This window comes from Populus nigra, chromosome 2 (genome assembly GCF_951802175.1).
Source record: "Populus nigra chromosome 2, ddPopNigr1.1, whole genome shotgun sequence".
NCBI classification, from domain to species: Eukaryota; Viridiplantae; Streptophyta; class Magnoliopsida; order Malpighiales; family Salicaceae; genus Populus; species Populus nigra.
Genome location: NC_084853.1, coordinates 43,018,279 through 43,039,010, shown reverse-complemented (window position 1 = coordinate 43,039,010; position 20,732 = coordinate 43,018,279). Strand labels below are relative to the sequence as shown.

The window sequence follows — 20,732 nt, the reverse complement described above, 5'->3', positions numbered from 1 at the left end:
CCCCCTTTTTTTTTTATTCCTTCACGTATAGATGGGGTGACTTTAATTTAAAATTAAATCCGATTGTCAAACTATATAATCAATAAACTTGTCACTTGCATATTAATAGAAAACCAACCAAAAGATTCCTGTGACTCTGGCAGGATATCAACATCGAAAAAAATCCCTTTTCCTTCGGGGCTTTCGTATCCCTATAATAAACTATCAACATTTTTTCCATTATTATTGCTATAATAATTTTTATTTTTATTATGCTGCTAGTAATTAATATGAATATAATTAAATTAAGAAAAAGAAATGAAAAATCTTTATGTTTTAAGACAATCATTATAATATTGAGGGATATTAGATTTGTACGATTTTTCAGGACTACATATCGATGTCCCTCACATCACCTCACTAAAAACCAGCTCACGTTGATAACGACAGAAAAACACCCTTCCTGACCTTTCACTCTCTCTCCCCGCCACAAGCATCTTGCAGTCGCACTACTTTGCCCTGCGTGTATTTTTTCTCTTTCAACATCGATTAGCTTATCTGCATGTCGCTCTACAGAGGAGGCAAAGAGTTGAATTTTTTTATGGAACTCTAAATGGGTTCATTAGAGACGGGAGGAATCTCCTTCAAAAGAGACAAAAACACTCTCATTCGTTCTTATTCAGCTGGTAGAACTGAAAGACACCCCTTTTTGTATAGACCCAGATCAAGTTTTTCTCGTTTCTTGCGTTTCAAGAAGTTAGATTACATTCAATGGATTTGTACTGTTGCTGTTTTTCTCTTCTTTGTAGTTCTCTTTCAGATGTTTTTGCCTGGTTCTGTGGTTGAGAAATCTGAACTAGGTTCTTCTCCATGGAGAGGAATGGAATTGGTTGATAAGGATTTGTGGTATCTGAAGGAGATTGGTGGGTTAGATTTTGGTGAAGATATTAAGTTTCAACCTTCGAAGATATTACAACATTTTCGAAAAGAAAATAGAGAGATGGATATGTCATTTAGTAACAGGACATTAAGTCGTTTTCCTTATAGGAAACCCCAGCTTGCATTGGTTAGTTCTCACTACTCTTTACTAATCCACTGTTCTCCTTTTGTTAAATTTTTTTGATGGGGTTGACTTGTGGTCTAAATAGTGTTTTTTAATACAGGTATTTGCGGATCTGTTGGTTGATCCACACCAGCTGTTAATGGTGACTGTTGCTACTGCATTGCAAGAGATTGGCTACACAATTCATGTATGCATTTTGGTACTTGAATTGTTATGCCGAGTGTGTGAATAAAAAGTGAATTGCTCGACGAAAATTTGTGCATCTTTCTTTTTATTTGCAATTTTACCCCAATTCCCAAGTACCCTTAAGCTGTAGAGCAAATTTCAAAGATATGCCATTCTTCTTACTTCTTTGCATCAAATTTATTGGAATTTGTTTGGCAGGTTTATTCACTAGGAGATGGTCCTGCGCAAAGCATTTGGAAGAGCATGAGATCTCCAGTTAACATCATCCAAACCAGCCACAAAATGGAGATTGCTGTTGATTGGCTAAAGTATGCATGGCACTCTACTGCCTCTCAGAAACACGATCAACTTTTAAATATGTTGTCTTTTGTTTTTGAAATTAATCAAGCATGTTTTGTGTCATTGGATTTGGATGCTTTTGGTTGCATCTAATTTTATGTATTTTTTTTGCAGCTATGATGGCATACTTGTGAATTCTCTAGAAACGAAGAGTGTCTTCTCTTGGTAAGATGAATTACCATCTTTTTTTCAAATGAAAGATATACCTCAAAAAATAATGCTTTCTTCAATCCTTTTCTTCTTTTCAATTAATTCTATTATTTTGGGCAATCCTATGTGATTAGTCTTTCATTAGCAGTCAATTAAAAATGAGGCTATTTAGTATTGTAATGATTAGAGAAATGTCCTTACCCTAGAATCATAATCGCCCTATGCCTGAGACTTGATGGCCCGTGCAAATTAAAATGCTCAGTGTGTTGTCTGATAAATTAGTGTACTTGGGGCTTAACTTTGTCACTTTGTTCTAGTTGAAATATATATACGAGGATAGGAGCTGTGTGTACTTTTGTTAATTTATGCGAGAAGTTATTTGTGTGACTCAATTAACATGAATGATTTCACTTTAACAGTTTTATGCAGGAACCTTTCAAGTCTGTGCCTCTTATATGGACCATCAATGAAAGAACACTCGCTACTCATTCAAGACAGTACACTTCAAGCTGGCAAATTGAGCTTCTGCATGATTGGAGAAAAGCTTTCAACCGGGCTACAGTAGTTGTCTTCCCAAATCATGTCCTTCCGGTAATTGGCCACGATATAACTTCACCTTATGGACACTGTCTGAAATTTCCATGGGATTAATCTGGACTTGCAGATAAAATGAAACCCCCCAATAAATCTCATCTATATTAAAAAAAAACCAATAATCCAATAAATAGCAATAAGCAACTTAATGTTTTGTAACATGACTGTGTTCTGATGTTGTCATACTCATGCTATTAACATTGGAGCTGAAGTTAACATTTATCTCCATTTCTGCATTTCAAACAGATGATGTACTCTGCATTTGACACTGGAAACTATTATGTTATTCCTGGTTCTCCTGCTGATATATGGGAAACAGAAACTACAATGGCATTGTATAATGATGAAATACATGTGAAGATGGGCTATGAACCCGATGACATTATCATTGCAATTGTGGGAAGTCAATTTTTGTACAGGGGTTTGTGGCTGGAGCATGCACTTGTTTTGAAGGCTCTATTGCCACTTTTTGCAGAATTTTCATTAGATAATAATTCAAAATCTCATCTCAAAATCATTATTTTAAGTGGGGATCCTACTGGCAACTACAGTGCGGCTGTTGAGGTATGATTTAGATGCTTGCCTGCGGAGTTCTTACCTCTGAAAATAGATGCCAATTTCTGTGATATCTTTGTTTCCTCAGGCTATTGCTGCTAACTTGAGTTATCCAAGAGGTACTGTAAAGCACTTTGCTGTTGATGATGATGTGGGCAGTCCCCTTGGTGCAGCTGATCTTGTGATATATGGATCCTTCCTTGAGGAGCAGTCTTTTCCTGAAATTTTGGTGAAAGCCATGTCCATCGGAAAACCCATCATAACCCCAGATCTCTCCATGATCAGGAAATATGTAAGCCTTACTGATTTCTCATCTTCAGTCTTCATGCACCAGCAGATTGAATTCACAATGTTCATTGATTTAATGGATGATTTGAAAGGTGATCTCATATTCCTGAGTTGTATCAGCTCAACTACTCTCTTCATTACATAGGGTGGATCACTAGTCTTTCAGGTTTTTCATTTTTTTCAGCTCTATTAAGGCACAATTATCTTGATGAATAAATCCATCAGGTCTTATTCATAGCCTAAACCCGAGTTCTTATGAGCCTTATTCTGACCTTGTATTTATATGAATTAGATTGCCTCTCTTCACCAGAGCAATAACTTATTCACTTGCCTGATTTGTTTTACTTTATATAATCTTACAAGTCACTCATCTCAATACCCTCATGTAGAATCCAATCATTTCTTTGTCCACATCAGGAACATTCTTTAATATTTCTTGTTGCTACCTCATCAAAACTAATATTCTTTTTTAGAGAATAACCCTCTTCCAGTCAATTTACAATGAGACATAAGTTCTGTCCAGTTCAATATAGTTACTGCTCTTCTTTGAAGTTAGTGGTGCTGGAAACTAGCAGTTCATAATTTTTGGCATTAACAATTTATTGTCAGGAATTTTGCGAAATACCAAATACACAATGATTGATAAAATGTTATTGGTATCAGATTTTTATTTTTCATTATTGTGAATCATTTTCTTGTTACACACCTATGTTTATTAAGCAAACTACTGACTGTATTAGCAATAACTATTAGGTTGATGACAGGGTGAATGGCTATCTTTTTCCTAAGGAAAACCTCAAGGTTCTAACACAGATTGTATTGCAAGCGATCTCCAAAGGGACATTATCACCTCTGGCTCGTAATATCGCGTCAATCGGAAAAAATACTGCTAAAAACCTCATGGTTCTAGAAACTGTTGAAGGCTATGCTACACTACTTGAAAATGTTATTGAGCTTCCATCAGAAGTCACACCTCCAAAGGCTGTTTCAGAAATTCCTCCAAAACTGAAAAAAGAGTGGTGCTGGCATCTATTTAAAGCATTTATGAATTCTACGCATGAAGACAGAACTTTGAAAAGTTCCAGATATTTAAAAACAGTTGAGGAGCAGTGGAACTATATGCAAAAAGAGAGCTCTGGTTCCATAGCTGCTACTAATGATTCATTCTCATATGACATTTGGGAGGAAGAGAGAAATATTATGATGCTCAATACTAGAAAGAGAAGAGAGGAAGAAGAGGTAAGTGTTTGTGCAGTGATAATTTATTAAGAGTAAATTTTGGATGGAACAGGTCTTCTTGTCTTCCATTCTTGAAGTGCATCCTTTGTAAAATTTGACCCTTGGGATATTTGGCAGCTAAAAGATAGAACTGATCAACCTCATGGAACATGGGAGGATGTGTATAAAAGTGCCAAAAGGGCTGATCGTTCCAGGAATGATTTACATGAAAGGGATGAAGGAGAACTTTTGAGGACAGGGCAACCATTATGCATTTATGAACCGTATTTTGGGGAAGGAACCTGGTCTTTTCTTCACCAAAGTTCGCTTTATCGTGGAATAGGATTGGTGAGTTTGCATCTCTGTATTTCATCCTGATAACCCATGTCATTTTCTCTGTTTTTCGTTAAGTTAACTTTTGTGTTCGATCTGATGATTGTTCCCAACATGATAGACACCACCTTCCTTTAATATGTAGCATATGGGAAAAAAATCTTTTATGCCAAGTTTAAAGATTCTACTTTCCAAAGCTGTTTATTGCTTGAACTTTCAATCTTAATCTCTTTGCCATTTAGCAAGTTGAGGAAAAGGTAAATGGGCAGTAACTCACTTTGAATAATATCTTTATTTATGTATCTGTAAGCTTATTTGCATATTGCCTAGCATCATGGTGTGTTTTACCTCGTCTACTTATAGTTAATGAATTTGAAGACTGGTACATATAACCAAACCATATGGTGTGTTTTACCGGCAACATGATTTGATTTTGGTTGGCACTTGCTGGGAATATTATACTCTTCTTGCATCGAAGGAATTTGAAGCCCTTAGTTACATACTCCTTTGCAATTGTAACTAAACCATGTTCCAGTTTCTATTCTATGGGTCTTGCCTTATACTTCTGCTTTTAGCTAGAGAACTTGTAAATTTTGATGGAACTTGTATAAAAGAGGTTTTTATCTTTTCTGCCTCTTTTTTTACACTGACAATGGTTGCAGTCCACAAAAGGTCGAAGGCCCAGGACAGATGACATCGATGCCCCCTCCCGTCTATCACTTCTTAGCAAGCCATACTACCGAGATGCCCTAGGTGAATATGGAGCTTTTTTTGCAATCGCAAATCGGATTGACCGTATTCATAAGAATTCTTGGATAGGGTTTCAATCTTGGAGAGCAACGGCAAGGAAGGTATATCATGATTCCCTATTTTCTGTCTACCCTATGTTCTTTTCATTTAATGTTTGCTCTGCCTTACATGCTGTTTTCAAGACTTGGTATTGGTCTTTAATTCTGCATTTTTGGTCATTCAGATTGATCTTGGCAGAACATTAATAGATTTGGTTCTACTGTAAAATTTGGCTAACACAAGGTTACTTGCAACCCTGAAGCTTTTGAGCTCATGTGGTTGCTGAACAGATTAATCGATGCATACCATGCAACTATAGCTGCAGTTGTGATTTGCCTTTACTTTGAAATGAGCTAGATTGATGGAAGGTTTTCTGAGATTCTAGTCCCTAATTTCCTCTTGCATTACCTAACTATGAGTAGTTACCATTTCAGTTCTGTCATCTATGGAAGTAATGAGTTTATTGTTTTAACCTTTAGAAATTTATTCTTAAATAAAAGAACAGCACTCTTATTTCCTTTGGATCTTGATTTATGGAATGCTAGCAAGTGAAAGTTAAACGAATGTGATCTCATAATTTATTTCATGCATATAATGGACTATATCTTACTGTGGGGTATAAATAGGCATCTATGTCTAGGATTGCTGAAAAGGCATTGGTAGATGCTATAGAATCACGAAAGCATGGGGACTCACTTTACTTTTGGGTTCGCATGGACATGGATCCAAGAAACGACTTACAGAGCGACTTTTGGTCATTCTGTGATGCTATAAACGCTGGAAATTGCAAGTAAGAGCCATGCTTGTTTATCTCAAGATTTATTATGGAAATCTTGAAAATTTCACTCCTTTCTCCGTTCAATTTTTTTAGCTGATTCCACCTTTTAATTGTTGGTGGTTGAAGGTTAGCTTTTTCTGAGGCTCTTAAGAGGATGTATGGCATCAAGCATGATTTGGAATTTTTGCCACCCATGCCTGAAGATGGGGATACATGGTCTGTCATGCTGAGTTTTGCTTTGCCAACAAGGTCCTTCCTAGAGTTTGTAATGTTTTCAAGGTGTGATAAATTGTTCCTGCTGACTTGGTAATTAAAAAACTTCAAGGATAAGTTGGTTCAGATGCTGATTTGAACTGTTGAGTGCAGAATGTTTGTGGATGCACTGGATGCACAGATGTATGATGAGCACCATCAAAGTGGACGATGTTATCTGAGTCTAGCTAAGGTAACTTTTGAGTTTTCTGTTATTGCCTGCATGAAACGTGTCCCTTATTGGAATTTTGTTTGGATACTATTATAAGCAGTGTTGTCAAGAGGCGCGGGCCTGGGTGCTCCAAGACACCCCCCCCCAGCGCCTTTTATTTTTCCAGGCAAGGCAATTTAACTAGCTCGCCTGGAGTGCAAGCACTCGGCACTGAAGCAAGCGCTTGGTCAAAATATATGTTCTTTTTTCTTTTTTTTTAATTGATGTGTTTTGACTGATTTGCTCATATTTTTTCTAGTCAACGCCAAAAATAATTTAAGGGTGTAGCTGTAAAAGTAAAAAGTAGTGTTTAAAAAGAAAAAAATGATCATCAAAATAGAGTTGGAGGCACATTTGGCAGCCATGCTTTTCCAAAGAATCAGGTACATCTTTTTTTTTGTTTCTTCTTCATTTATTTTTTTTCTTCTTAACTTATGTGGCCTCTCTCAATTTTATTTCTTCTTTACCTGTCTCTTTCTCTCTCTTTAAATATCCATGGTTTTATGCTGCTGCAATTTTTACTTTTTTTTTTTAATAAAAGAATATTTCTCAAATCTCAAGTTCATCACTCATCAAACTTCAATTGATTTTTTTTTCTAGTTGTGTTTATTGTTTTTGAAACTTGAGTTTCAAACTTCACAAGTTGATTTTTTTTTCTTGTCGTGTTTATTGTTTTTTAATCATCCTAGTTTATTCCAAACTTTAGCATTTTAAGTTTATCTAGTTTAATCTACTTGCTCTTTTAATTGTCTTATTTTGTTTTTAAAGTTGAACAGTATAACTTTTTATGACTAAATTAAAATATTCTGAGTTTGGCATTTGACAGCCTTGACGCCTTAGGGTGCCTCTCGCTTTTGACAACACTATTATGGTTGAAATCAAGGTCACTGAAGCTCAGTTTACCCTTAAAGCTCATTACGAATAAAATGTCAAAGTTACTTCTACAACCATCCAATTGACCTTGCCATCAAGTTGGGTCACTTGGTGTGTGAAATAATTGACTGGCAAATTATTTTTGTGTGGGATTATTGTTTGCAAGATATGCTGTTGGAACAGTCAAATATTCATCTCAGGTTCCCTCTAAATGGACAGATAGCTCTGAGATCATTTTACAACCACGTACAATTTTATTTTTTTTAAATGTATTGCAGGATAAGCATTGCTACTCACGGGTTCTTGAGCTGCTTATAAATGTCTGGGCATACCACAGTGCAAGGCAGATGGTGTACGTGAACCCTGAGACTGGCTTGATGCAAGAGCAGCATGCAGTCAAGAGTCGCAGAGGCAATATTTGGGTCAAATGGTTCTCATACAGCATCCTTAAGAGCATGGATGAGGACTTGGCTGAAGAGGCAGATTCTGATCGGCCCAAGAGAAGATGGCTATGGCCATCAACAGGCGAGGTTGTATGGCAAGGATTATTTGAGAAAGAGAGAAATCTGCGGAATCATCAGAAAGAGAAGAGGAGACAGCAAAGCAAGGACAAACAACAAAGAATGAGGAAAAAACGCCGTCAACCAGTGCTGGGGAAATATGTGAAGCCCCCACCAGAGGACATAGAAAATTCAAACTCTACGGTGTCCATGTCGGAATCTTTGTAGCATTAAGTTCAGGCTGGGCAGCATTGGAGGTAGGGTCTAGTTTGATCATTCTTTTATTGTTGATTTTTCCTCTTCAGTTCATTTATTTGGCAGATAGGATGCATGCTTTTGTATCTTTTATACGAAGGGGTTTGTATGTAAGTAGCTGCATCCTACGTCGTTAGTGTTGTTGATGAGTGTGTATACTAATTTTCCCTTTTCTTTTCAATCTCTTTACACCCCATTGTAGAAGTTGTTGCGTTCATGACAGAAAAACGAGGGAGAAATTGTAATTTCCAGATTTCTCTTTAGAATATCCGACATTTACCATGGCCCTGATTGCCAGTTATAGAACTGTTCCGATCCATACTGAAGACGAGAGAAGCCTGTTGGTTTCTTTTTTTCTTGCAAGACAAACAGTGTAATTTAAATTCTCACACGACAGTCTAGAAAGATCACGCATTCACCCTCTTCTAAGCAGGACAACAGCTGCAACAGCAGGCATTATCCTCGAGCGTGGAGGTGTTAACTAACAAAAACTATTGACCAAACTAACAGAAACCCCAACATTTATTCCTGTTGGAAAACTCGAGTTTGTTCTTTATCACCTGCACCTCTATTAACAGTTAATAGCATCTTCACGATAAATTTTTGAGTGCCTGTTCTTTTAATTTTTTTTATTTAATTGAAGTGTCATTTTTCAATAATTTATTAATCGAGTGTTTTTTTTTAATTCATTAGCTAATAGTTCATGTTTTCACCGGTTGATATCATTATATAGGATAATTTTTTTTTAAAAAAAATTAGCTAATAGTTCATGTTTTCACCCGTTGTTATAATATATAGGATAAAAAGTTGAAAAACAAATTGGTGGTGGATTCTCGTAATAAACCTTGTAGTGTGACTTGTACATAAAATTGTCAATTTTTTTTAAAACAATTAATTTCTTAACTTACCAAAATAAAAGTGGAGATATGTTTGGTTTTAGCGAAAATGGAGGAAATTGAATGAATCTAAAATATATTTTTCTCTTTTTAAGGTGAACTAGTTTTTTTTTAATAAATTTAATATATATTGTTTTGTTGTTCAAATTCTTTATTTATTTTCTTGGTCAAATATGACTTATATAAAGATGTTTAGTAATTATTAAAGGAATCTATTTAGAAGTATACGAAATAGACAAGACAAGATATTATCTAAAAAGTAATAATTATTTCTATAACTGTTGATATTTTTAATTCAACCTTTTTTTCTTATTTTTTTTTTATTTTTTTTTTATCAAATATCAAGGTTATCTTTAAATACACTAAGGATGACATCATAACAACTTTTATACGATTTAATTTAAACCCGAGTTAGGAGAGGATTCAGGTCGAGGTATTTCCATGTTCATATCATTATTTTTTTTCAATTTTATTCTCAGAATTTTTTTAATTGGTTTTTCATTTGTTTTTGGACTGATCAAGTCAACTATCTTTGGATTGATCAAGTCAACTAGGTCATGTTAGGACAACTTCCACTTAGTTTAATTTTAAACCCGAGCTAAATAAGATATTGATTCAGAATATTTTTTTTATTTATCAATTTTATCCTCAAGCTTTTTTTTTACCGATTATCCAGTTTATTTTTAAACCACTTAAATCCATTAAAACATTTTTGATCAATTTTCACAGTTTAATTCTCCAACTTTACCAAAGTTGAGCATGAAATTAGAATGAAAAGTTTTAAAATTGACCCGAGTTTAATATCATAACCTGAATATTTTTTATTACGTTAAAAAAATAATTTTAAAATTTTAAAAATTCACAAACTGATATTAACCATTAAATCATCCGGGTGTGATTTTCTGAAATAAACAAAAACTACCCCCATCTAAATATTCGGCTTGGTCTGAGAACTTCGTTCAGTGTTCTTCGTAATGTTGCATTAACTATTAAATATAATTATAAATCATCAGTCCTTATCTTCTGCATCAACAATGCCGGCTGTAACGCCACCGAGGTCCAATTCATGGGGAATAAATGCATTGGCGTGAGAATACAAAACAATTCGACCACCCATCAAATTCAGGAAAACGGCAAAGCTTTAGTGGCCAAGTTTGAGAGGGGTTGAAGCATAATTCAGACTGCAAGAGTGATATAGAATAATGAAACAAGGCGTAAAGCTAAAAACAGTTGCATATTGTGAAGACTTTCCTCTGATTATAGAAACAACAAATTTCAACCCTCATTTCGAGGTTGGAAACAACTACACTAAAAAAGAGCCACCATATGGTAAAGGATCTCAACCATATTTCCATATGGTAGAGGATAAATAACATTCAAGAGCATCAAGCAAAATCCTCTGTTCTCCCAATCTTGAAAGCTATCAATATCGTGGAGCTGCATCAGAAAGACGCAGAAGTCAGTCTAATCAAATCAGAGCATTATCAAATAAATGTTTCTACTAAACACGAGTCGCAGGAGCCTACCTCCACCTACTGTTGCTTCAGGCAACCGCTCAATTGAGTATTTGTGTTGAGTGATGTACATGATTGGCACACCAGGGATCTGCCAGCAAACAAGCAACTTCAGATCAGAACAGATTTCATTTCAAAGGAACAGCAAAAGATTATTCACTTGAAGATACCTTGCGGATTCTTCGCTTTAAATCTCGATCACATGTAGCAACAATATAGCATTTATGCTGTTCACACATAAATGATCTAGTTAGTTACATTCAAAAAACACATTGGATAATGTCAATGTGCACAAAGGAATCAACATAAAAGGCCGTGTCATGGATAATACTTCAGCATATAAAAAACAAAGTAAAATACTTTGAAATACAGTCACAGAACGGATTATATTCCTTGCCTATGGCCATTTTTGTCAAGCTTATTTTTCCAAGTAAAAGCTCAATGTTTTAATAGAACAACAAAAACAGATTGACATGAATATTTAAGAGAATAATTTCCTCCAACTTCTGTGATTGCTTTATTATTTTCTCCTTTTATTGCCAGAAAGATGGCTGATTTATAAATCTGGATTGATCCTATCAGGTTCCTCGCAACATGAGGTCCCATGTTTGCTAAATATGAGCCATAGAATTTAAAAGAAACGGTTAGATTTATTCTTATAAGTCAGCGGGTGGTTAGTGTGTTTTATACTAGTGGGAAAGGGTTGACATTCATCGAGTGATAAAATCCAAACCATGCATTTGAAATCAACAGTCCAAGCTTAACAAACACGATAGATTATCTTCTTTCCAAACCCATATTAGTCCTTATTCTTAATCAATACTTCAAATAAACTATCTAATGGCAGCTAAATCCATCTGACAAGTTGGAAAAAATCTCCGAAGTGGATAGCATTTTGAGAAAACAACAATCAGCAAGGATAGCAGAACAAAGATATTATAGTCAAAATGTACCTTGGTAACCCTTTCAACAATACAGTCATCAGCATAAGTCCCCTTATGAATACAGGGTAGTCTCTCAAAACGTGGATCCTTAGCAATCCTGTTAAGACATGAACATCCATCATCAGAATTCCTGTAACCAAATGAAATTTTGAACAGCACTGGACCAGTTTTTGGTCACCAAATTGCAAAGGAAACACATTGCGGATGTCAACTGCAAGTAACAAAATTTACAAGCAGACTGAAACCACTGCCACAGACACAATCAACCAACTTAAGTCTTGATACAAAAAATATCAGGAAAAGAAATTGAAAAACTCAGAAACATGAAACAATACCTTAAAGCCACGCGGTATTTCTGACCCAACTTCTCAAGTTCCGCCATTACACAGTCTGTGATGCAAGGTGTGCCTTAAAATCGAAAAAAGTGGAAGATATCAATAAACATAATAGTAAGAGGAAGTTCCAAACTTCATCTCATCCCCCAACCAGTCTTACTACTTAGACAATTAAGATATTACTCAAATCAAAAGCATACAATATAGAGCTAGTAAAAAGAAGAAAGAAGAGGCTAGAGAACTCACATTTCGCATACAAGCAGTCCAGCATTGCCTTCTCTAAATCCAACTACAAAACACCAGCAGGAAATTATATGAGCCAAAATTCCAATCTCATATCGCTATTTTAATCAAAATCAGATGGAATTAAGAATTACCAATTGCATTAAGCACTCACTTTATTCTGAATAGAGAAATTAATGAAGTTAGTATCCACCAAGACCCTATATGGCGGCCCCAAAGCTGTGTTGTATGAGAAGTAGAGAGCAGAAGAAACCTGTGGCCTATTTATATAAAAAATAAAAAGGCAAAAGAAGGAAGGAAAGACTTCAGTTCCAAATTCTTTTTATACTTGCTTCGAGAAAATTTATAATCACAGCAGCAGTGATAGACATGAAAGCTTACACATTTCTTGGAAGCTTTTCGAGGGACAAATCTTTTTTCTTCGGATTCAAAACCTCTTCTTTATGTCTAAATAAAAAAAATAATTAATAAAGAAAGTTACAGAGAGCTAAAATCAGCAGGTCAGATCCTGGGAACTAAAGAAAGAAGTGCTCACTGTTTAATTGCTTTAGAGGTAATCATCTTCTTCATTTTTGCAAATTTAGGGCCTTTTTTGGCTCTCCCCATCGCTTCGTTTGAAGATTAAAAACCTAAGACAGTACAAACCCTAATAAACAGGAAAAGATAAGAGGTTGGGTTTGCAAATAGACACTGACAAAATATTTTATGCTGTTCCTATCGCTAAAGATGGTCTGCCCCGCAAAGTATATTCAGTCTGGTTTATACTATACGCAGAGGAAGAGAGCAACGACCTGAGATTCACCGTTCTTTTACTTGGGTCGGTGACGGTGAGGAAAAGAGTTTCTTTAAAGGAGTCGCCCGCCGCAGGGATTTCGTTTAACCTAAACGAGGAATTTGGAGCCCGAAGAGTCCAGCCCAGCTTCGCTGTATTAGATTGCTCTAATAAGGTTATCTATTGAATCTGGCCCAGCTAAGAACCTTTCTTTTGTTTTTCATTTTTCTTTTGTTTTGTTTTTCTTTTTTCTTTTTGGAATATACCTTTCTTTTTCCTTTTCTTTTCTTTTCATTGGTGCCTTCTATTTTATTTCTTAGTTTTGTATCACAGACATGATTGATCAATCTACTTTCATTTTTCGGAGCTCTTCTTTCATATGCTCTTTTAAAAAATAAATTGAAAATCTAACTTTAGTTTTTTAAAAAATTTATGAAAAAAAAACCCATAAAAAATCCACAAAACATGAAAACATAGAGAGAGAGAAAAAATATTAACTTGTAAAATCTAAAAAATAAAAAAAATCATGTCCATAAGCCTTTTAAATATAAATATGTTTATAGGTAATAAAATAAGTTTTGCAAGACAAGACTTTATCAAAATTTTCAATATTTACCGGTTGTTTTATAATTTTTAAGGGTTAATTTATTTTTATATAATATAATAATTCTATCACTAATCTTTAAATTCTTAAATAAACTAATTTTATCTTTAAATACACACTAAATTTCTGATTTATCATTCTTAGAAAATTTTAAACTAAATTCTCTCGAGTAAAAGATCTTTAAACTTGAAACTTATATAAATTTAGATTATCTTTATCGCCTTACCTCCATTTCTTGATTTTAAAAACTTTAATTAAAAAAAAATTATTAAATAAGTTAGCTTTACCATCTTTAACTCATATATCAGATAATGAACATGGTATACATTGACAAATTGATCATTACGTGAGATTCCACTTTATTTGGCTATGTAATTTTTATTATTCAGAAGGTAATTTTAAACATTAATTTTTTAGAAAGTTAGTCAGAAAAGACCTATATCATTAAAAAATAGTAAACAATTTTCTTTGGTTATTTTTTTTCTTTAAAATAATCTGAGTTTGAACCCTAGAAAAAGCACTAGAAATGTTTTTTTGGTATTGAAATAGCAATAGTAATTAAGGAATTACTAACCCATTAATAAATCTACAAGAATTAGCGCATAGGAGGTAAGGATTTGAGTAAAGATATATATAAAGTCTCCGGTTCAAAACTCGAAGTCTTATTGCGTGTGTGCGCATAAACTGCCCATCGTTTTGCAATAAAAGTAGAAGGAGCAACGTTTTATTTCACGATATTAATCAACTCTAAGGAGGCAACTTATTAGGATTACAAGGACGCTGCTCTTTGATTTTGGCTTAATGATGATGATATCATACTTGGAACTCCTTTCAAGAAGCTCAAACACTATCCCTGATCCTGGAACTGTATCCACTTTGATCATCACTATACTTGTTCCAGAGCATGACACCGCCATACTTGGGGGAACCTTGAACAAAAGGTAGCACTTGCGATTTGAGCACATCAGTTGTCACAAAACCATTGCCAGCAGCCGCCCTAGAAGCCGGAAGCCCCACAAAAAACTTCCTGGCAGGAATAGAAGATGTCCATTTGTTCCATGAGTCCTTAAAGCTCTGAGGATTGTTAGTGTTATACTCACACTGAGGGTTGTTGTAAAATTGGATCCATACATAATCGAAAAGTCCCGTCTGAAGTGCCTTATCAAGCCAATTGTCGGGAAAAGGACACTGCGGTGCAGCTGTCAAGTACACTTTCCTGCCTCCTCGGCTGAGCTCGGACAATCTAGAAGCGAGAACTACATAGTGACGTTCCCCTCCCTCTATGTCAAAATCTATGCCGTCCAAAATGGCATCGCCTAGTGGCCTTGAATTCGAGTTTCCACTAAGGAAGTTGTTCCATAAATATTCTGCTACACCCCTAGCTTCATCAGGTGAAGTTAAGGTGTAGCCACCAGATCCACCACCAATGGAAAGCATAACTTTAATGCCTTGGTTTTGGCAGTTATGGATGCCTCTGCTTACTCTTTGGCAGCCATTTGAGGATGGGTCACAGTGACCGGCTAAGTTGACCTGAGGTTTTTTGCCATTGCCAAAAACTGAGAGAAAAGCTATGTTCACGATGCCATATTTCCCTGAGGCACATGTATCTGTGAGCGTGCCTTCCCTCGCATCTTGGCCCCAATAAACCACTATGCTTCCAGCTTTTGCTTTGAAAGCCAAAGCAAGAAGTGTTGCAAGGAAGAGAATTGCACATTTTGCAGAAAATCTGGGACTCATTTTTTTAAAAATTGACCTTTTCACCGAGTTTGATGCAAATAAAGTATTATAGAGCAACCTATTTATAGAAGTGGCTGGTGAGAAACGATGGTAACAATAATTGCCGTTGCCATTTCTACGTTGCTACCATTCACTGTCGCATGCGCTGAAGAATGATGGGGGGAAATAAGCAAAGTTCTGTACAGCTAATTCATATACAGTCGTCGATCAGAACACGCTTTCATTGAACCCAAGTCAAGCATATTGACGTCTGTAGGCGTGTTCTTGGGTATTGAATGCTAGAATTTCTTACTGACGTTTGTTGAGGGGAGTTTTTTACACCTTGAATCTCATTCGTCAATACTAAGAGAATGTTTGCACCGTTTCTTAAAAATTTTGAAATATTTTTTAAAATGAAATTTATTTTTATATTTTTCATATTATTTTGATGTGCTAATGTTAAAAATAATTTTTTTTAAAAAAAATTATTTTAATACATTTCTAAACAAAAATACATTTCAAACTAGTCACAATTTCAAACAAGTCTTTAAATTTAATATTGATGAGTGATTTTTATTTTAAAACTCTAAGTTAATGGATAAGGCTTAGTTTAAAAATCAATGGTGATTGGTTTAAATAGTTTGGCTTTTATTTTTTTTAAGTAAGTTGTTGAGTTTGAGTCTTGTAAATGTAATATATTATTATTGAAAGAGCTTTATCTTTTAACAGGCTGATCCAGTCAAAGTTGTTAATTCCGTTCCGTTTCGGCCGGAATGCCCGGAACGTCTCGTACCAGTTAAAAAAACGAAACAAAACGGAACAAGTTTTGCCTCGCTTAAAATCTCGGCCTGATCCGGAAATTCCGGTCAAATTTCGGCCGGAACGTTCCGGCCGAATTCCATGTGTTCCGTTTCGGGTTAAAGTCACCGAGTCAAAGTCAAAGACTCAAAATTAAACCCGGTTCATTTTCATTAACTGCACAGTGCACGGTACACCCACGCTCTTTTTCTCTGAAGTCTAAGACTCTAAAGTAAACTAAGCCAAATCCCTAATTTCTCTTCCTCCTTCCTCCTCGCAGACTTAACTCTCAAGTTCCCAACCAAAACAATTACAATCGGCAGTTCCCAACCAAAACAATTACAATCGGCATCTTGTTTTTCAGTTTCACGAACTCCCCTTCCATTGGAGTTCAAACTTCAAACAGCTGATTCAATCTCCCTGGTTTGGTCGTTCGATCATCTCTCAAACTATTACATAAGCTTCATCTCTCAATCGGTTTCTAGGCTTTCACGTCATCTTCAACAACTTCGTTCTCAAGGTAAGAGCCTGCCTTTCTTGATTTTAAGACCCCACATAACCATATCAATGAAGCTAGTGGACTATTTTTAATTTTTCATTTTCTGTGGAAGATAATTCTACAGCTTGATTTAATGTTGACAATCAAATTCATATGCAAGACCTACCTCAATTTCCATGCCTTGTGACAGTGTTATCACCCACACAACTAATTAAAATAAATTAAGTAGATTGACAGGATGTATTTCATTTCTAATAGCCCCAGAACTCGTTAATTGCTGCATCATTAGGAAGACTTTGATGCTCAAAGAAAGGGCTCTTAGGAATGTCGAAACTAGCATATTCTTCAGATAGAGCAATATTTCCATTCTTGTGGATCGACTTGAAAGTCTTGGCAGAGATATCAAAGTGCAATATCCAGTTTATATTAAGCTATTATTTACGAGTCAAGATATATATGGCCTATATGTTAAGGCAATGCCTAAGTGTAAATTATTGTCTGCAGGGATCAAAACAGAGAAGGAGTCCCCCTGCAACCTGGCAAAGAACCAGAAGACTCATCAAACCTCACTTTGTGGCCATCCATTTCGTTCACTTCTCAAATAATTGTCTCTGCAGAGCTAAGGTGCAATTTTTTCTCTCTCTTCAAGTTCAAATTGGAAATAGAAAATGCATGAACTTAGTTCTGTTAACTTACACTGCTAGAATGTTAATAGTCTTAGGCTTGCCATAAATTCAAAGGACAAAACACTTTAGAAAGTTGTCTTTTATGATAAATGGCTTTGATTTCTACGTTGAAAGTTTTATATATATATATAAATCAAATTAAGAGATGGCTTACTGCAATGAATCCATTGTTTAGGACTTAGGTGGTATGGAATCTGTATTATGTGCATAAGCCTATACAAACTAAATAACCAGATTAATTGCTAGGTTGCTAGGTTTGGTAGTTAATAATATAATTAACTTGACCATGCCCAGATTAATTATAAGGAAGGATACATAATTATTATATGAAACCGAATGTATCAAATAATAAATTTAAAGTGTGAAGCCAACAAATAATATTTGTAAATCAACATGGTATCTTGAGAAATGTCATTTTTTTCATTTTAAGTTATTGGTATCATTACCATCCATTTTACTTTAAAAATCACGTTGATGTAAATTGTAATAGCTGAAATTAATTGTGTTTTATTTTTTTTTCAGATCAAATTACATGGCTGAAAACTCATCAAGTGGTGGTTCTTCTATGGCTTCAGCTCCAGCAAGATCAGATGATCCAGCATGGGCTCATGGGCAAGTGGTTGTTGGTGCAAAGAACTCAAGTATATGTGTTCATTGTAGCAAAAGGATCAATGGTGGTGGTATTACTCGTCTGAAGTATCACCTTGCTGGTATTAAGGGCCAAGTTGAAGCTTGTAAAAAGGTTCCTCCAGATGTGAAATGGCAAATGAAGCAGTTGATAGAGGACTTAACAATGGAGAAAGAGAAAAGAAAGAGACTTAGAACTGATATTGGAAATTCTCAATCACTTTCCAATGATGAAGTCGAAGAGGGTGGTAGTGCAAATCCTACTTTAAGTGATATCGGTTCAAAAGCAACTAAAAGATTGACAATGCAAGGCACAAGTGCAAATAGAAAAAAGATGACTTCATTCGTTCCACGAACTACCCCAAGTTCACAACCTAGCATTAAAAGTGCAATGGCTTCTAAAGAGAAGGAACATAATGCAAGGAAGGTCATTGCAAGATGGTGGTATGATGTTAATGTACCATTTAATGGTGCTAAATCATACTATTATCAACCAATGATAGACGCCATAGCATCAATGAGACCTGGTTTTAAAGGACCATCATATCATGATTTAAGGGGACCACTTTTGAAAGATATAGTTCATGATGTCCATGAATACCTCTTTGAAATCAAGGCTGATTGGAAACTTTATGGATGCTCCATTATGGCAGATGGGTGGTCAAATAGAAGGAATGTACCAATTGTGAATTTTCTTGCTTATTCTCCAAGAGGTACCATATTCTTGAAGTCAGTTGACACTTCGGGTCTTCGAAAAGATAAAGAGACATTGCTTGAAATGTTTGATGAAGTTGTCAAAGAAGTGGGGCAAGAAAATATTGTCCAATTTGTTAGTGATAATGAGGCTGCATTCAAGGCTGCTGGGAAGGCTTTGCAACAAAGGTATGGCACTTTCTTTTGGTCTCCTTGTGCTGCCCATTGCATTGATTTGATGTTAGAAAATATTTCTGATCCAAGATATTTTCCGATGATTGATGAAACCATTAAGAAGGCAAGAAACATAACCAAATTTATATATAATCATGCATGGGTTTTAGCTTTGATGAGGAAAGACTTTACTAATGGAAATGATCTATGTCGTCCTGGCATTACAAGGTTTGCTACCCATTTTTTAAGCATCCAATGTTTACTTAAGTTTAAGAAAGAGCTTCGACAAATGTTTACTTGCATGAAATGGGTAGAATCAAGTCATGGTAAAAGTAAAGTTGGAAAGGAAATAACTGCCATAATTTTACAAGATAAAGACTTTTGGCCTCGATGTGAACATATAGTCAAAGTTAGTGAGCCTTTAGTACGAGTTCTTCGGTTAGCAGATAGTGAAGAAAAACCATCAATGGGTTATTTATATGAGGCAATGGATAAAGCAAAAGAAGCCATCAAGACAAGGTTGAAAAATAGAGTATCTCAATATGGACCATATATTCGGGTAATTGATGCTAGATGGGATAAGCAACTTCATAGTCCATTACATGCAGCAGGTTGTTTTCTTAATCCTGGAATCTATTTTAGGCCTTCTTTTTCAAAACAAAAGGAGGTTACTCGAGGTTTGCTTAGCACAATTACTAGATTGGTCCCTGATTGTGACACTCAAGATGTAATTAGTGGCCAACTTGAGGAGTATAAGAAAGCAACTGGTGATTTTGGCATGCCTCTAGCTATTCGTCAAAGAGAAAAGTTAAATCCAGGTAATAACATTTTGTTTTTTAAATATAATATTGTTTTGTATTTATAATATCTGATTTATTAAACTTTTGTCTTATCTAGTTGCATGGTGGGAGCAATTTGGCAATGACACTCAAGAACTTCAAAAGTTTGCAATTCGAATTCTTAGTCAATGTTGTAGTGCAACTGGGTGTGAAAGAAATTGGAGTATATTTGAATTTATTCATTCTAAAAGGCGCAATAGGCTAGAGCACAAGAGATTGAGTGATCTAGTATTTGTTCGTTATAATTTGAGGATTCAACAGAGGTAAAATATTGATATTATCATATTAATAATAATATTGAAAATGATTATTACTATTTTCATTAACAATGATATTAATTTTTTAAAATTAAATTTATCACTAATATATATGTGGTTTATATTCATGTTGTTTTTTTGTAGGAATTTGAGCAAAATAAGGGATGCTTTAGATCCTATTAGCCTCGATAACATTGATCTATTAAATGAATGGATTTGTGAAGAACCTAGCCTTCTTAATGGAGATGATATAAGTTGGGAGACTATAGAAGCACCTTTGTCTACTTTGACTTTAGAGGATGAAGAGACATGTTTTGATGAAGAGAATGAGCTTGGTGGAAATGATCAACTATTGGAATGTCTAGTTGATGACTTTCCCTACATACCATCACAAGATCAAGATCCTTATTTCTATGTTAATGATGGAGATGATGTTTGATTTATGTTTCTTTTATGTTAAAACATTTTACTTTCATAATATTTTTGTATTTTGTTTAAGTTGAATTACTTTAAGACTTTAAGTTATTTAATCTTGACTATTTAGAAATATTTTAAATTTTAAAATTATGTTTGCTTGACATTGTGTTTGTGCTTTGTAATGCATAATTTATAATTAATTTATCTTCAATATATATATATATATATATGAACAGTACAACCCCGAAACGGCATGCCGAAACGCTCCGAAACCGAAACATTTCGTTCCAATTGAAAAAACGAAACACCTGCCGAAACGGTATTGACAACCTTGGATCCAGTTTGATCGGATTAG

At 35.0% G+C, this 20,732-nt stretch overlaps 4 protein-coding genes across 4 annotated transcripts; 2 read left to right on the top strand and 2 right to left on the bottom strand.

Moving 5' to 3' along the window:
• The first annotated feature begins 397 nt into the window (after positions 1 to 397).
• On the top strand, positions 398 to 8,669 carry LOC133682365 (uncharacterized). Its single transcript, XM_062105683.1, has 14 exons — positions 398 to 1,045; positions 1,143 to 1,229; positions 1,427 to 1,536; positions 1,682 to 1,732; positions 2,137 to 2,308; positions 2,558 to 2,875; positions 2,955 to 3,158; positions 3,908 to 4,393; positions 4,511 to 4,720; positions 5,368 to 5,556; positions 6,121 to 6,284; positions 6,399 to 6,551; positions 6,639 to 6,717; positions 7,887 to 8,669. Exons 1-14 carry the CDS (start codon positions 593 to 595, stop codon positions 8,334 to 8,336), a joined length of 3,126 nt encoding a protein of 1,041 aa, XP_061961667.1. The 5' UTR covers positions 398 to 592; the 3' UTR covers positions 8,337 to 8,669.
• Positions 8,670 to 10,423: 1,754 nt separating this feature from the next.
• On the bottom strand, positions 10,424 to 13,231 carry LOC133681994 (uncharacterized). The gene is made up of 10 exons (XM_062105215.1): positions 13,087 to 13,231; positions 12,831 to 12,941; positions 12,677 to 12,742; positions 12,450 to 12,555; positions 12,299 to 12,341; positions 12,053 to 12,125; positions 11,727 to 11,814; positions 10,944 to 11,000; positions 10,786 to 10,864; positions 10,424 to 10,696 (listed from the first exon to the last, which is right to left on the bottom strand). Exons 2-10 carry the CDS (start codon positions 12,899 to 12,901, stop codon positions 10,683 to 10,685), a joined length of 597 nt encoding a protein of 198 aa, XP_061961199.1. The 5' UTR covers positions 12,902 to 12,941; positions 13,087 to 13,231; the 3' UTR covers positions 10,424 to 10,682.
• Positions 13,232 to 14,301: 1,070 nt separating this feature from the next.
• Positions 14,302 to 15,547, bottom strand: LOC133681516 (basic endochitinase-like). The gene has a single exon (XM_062104567.1). The coding sequence runs from the start codon at positions 15,406 to 15,408 to the stop codon at positions 14,512 to 14,514; it is 897 nt and encodes a 298-aa protein (XP_061960551.1). The 5' UTR covers positions 15,409 to 15,547; the 3' UTR covers positions 14,302 to 14,511.
• Positions 15,548 to 17,008: 1,461 nt separating this feature from the next.
• Positions 17,009 to 20,399, top strand: LOC133682997 (uncharacterized). The gene is made up of 5 exons (XM_062106518.1): positions 17,009 to 17,103; positions 17,189 to 17,308; positions 17,893 to 19,682; positions 19,762 to 19,966; positions 20,114 to 20,399. Exons 1-5 carry the CDS (start codon positions 17,009 to 17,011, stop codon positions 20,397 to 20,399), a joined length of 2,496 nt encoding a protein of 831 aa, XP_061962502.1.
• The last annotated feature ends 333 nt before the right edge of the window (positions 20,400 to 20,732 follow it).

Bases quoted from the DNA above. Each gene is read 5' to 3' on its own strand.
- LOC133682997 (XM_062106518.1), top strand. From the start codon at position 17,009: ATGTCGAAACTAGCATATTCTTCAGATAGAGCAATATTTCCATTCTTG. The intron at 17,309-17,892 runs GTGCAATTTTTT...TTTTTTTTTCAG, and splicing joins ATTGTCTCTGCAGAGCTAAG to ATCAAATTACATGGCTGAAA. The intron at 19,967-20,113 runs GTAAAATATTGA...TAGGAATTTGAG, and splicing joins AATTTGAGGATTCAACAGAG to CAAAATAAGGGATGCTTTAG.
- LOC133682365 (XM_062105683.1), top strand. From the start codon at position 593: ATGGGTTCATTAGAGACGGGAGGAATCTCCTTCAAAAGAGACAAAAAC. The intron at 2,876-2,954 runs GTATGATTTAGA...TTGTTTCCTCAG, and splicing joins ACTACAGTGCGGCTGTTGAG to GCTATTGCTGCTAACTTGAG. The intron at 4,721-5,367 runs GTGAGTTTGCAT...CAATGGTTGCAG, and splicing joins TTTATCGTGGAATAGGATTG to TCCACAAAAGGTCGAAGGCC.
- LOC133681994 (XM_062105215.1), bottom strand. From the start codon at position 12,901: ATGGGGAGAGCCAAAAAAGGCCCTAAATTTGCAAAAATGAAGAAGATG. The intron at 12,342-12,449 runs GTGAGTGCTTAA...GGTGTTTTGTAG, and splicing joins ATTTCTCTATTCAGAATAAA to TTGGATTTAGAGAAGGCAAT. The intron at 12,126-12,298 runs GTGAGTTCTCTA...TTCGATTTTAAG, and splicing joins GGACTGCTTGTATGCGAAAT to GCACACCTTGCATCACAGAC.
- LOC133681516 (XM_062104567.1), bottom strand. From the start codon at position 15,408: ATGAGTCCCAGATTTTCTGCAAAATGTGCAATTCTCTTCCTTGCAACA.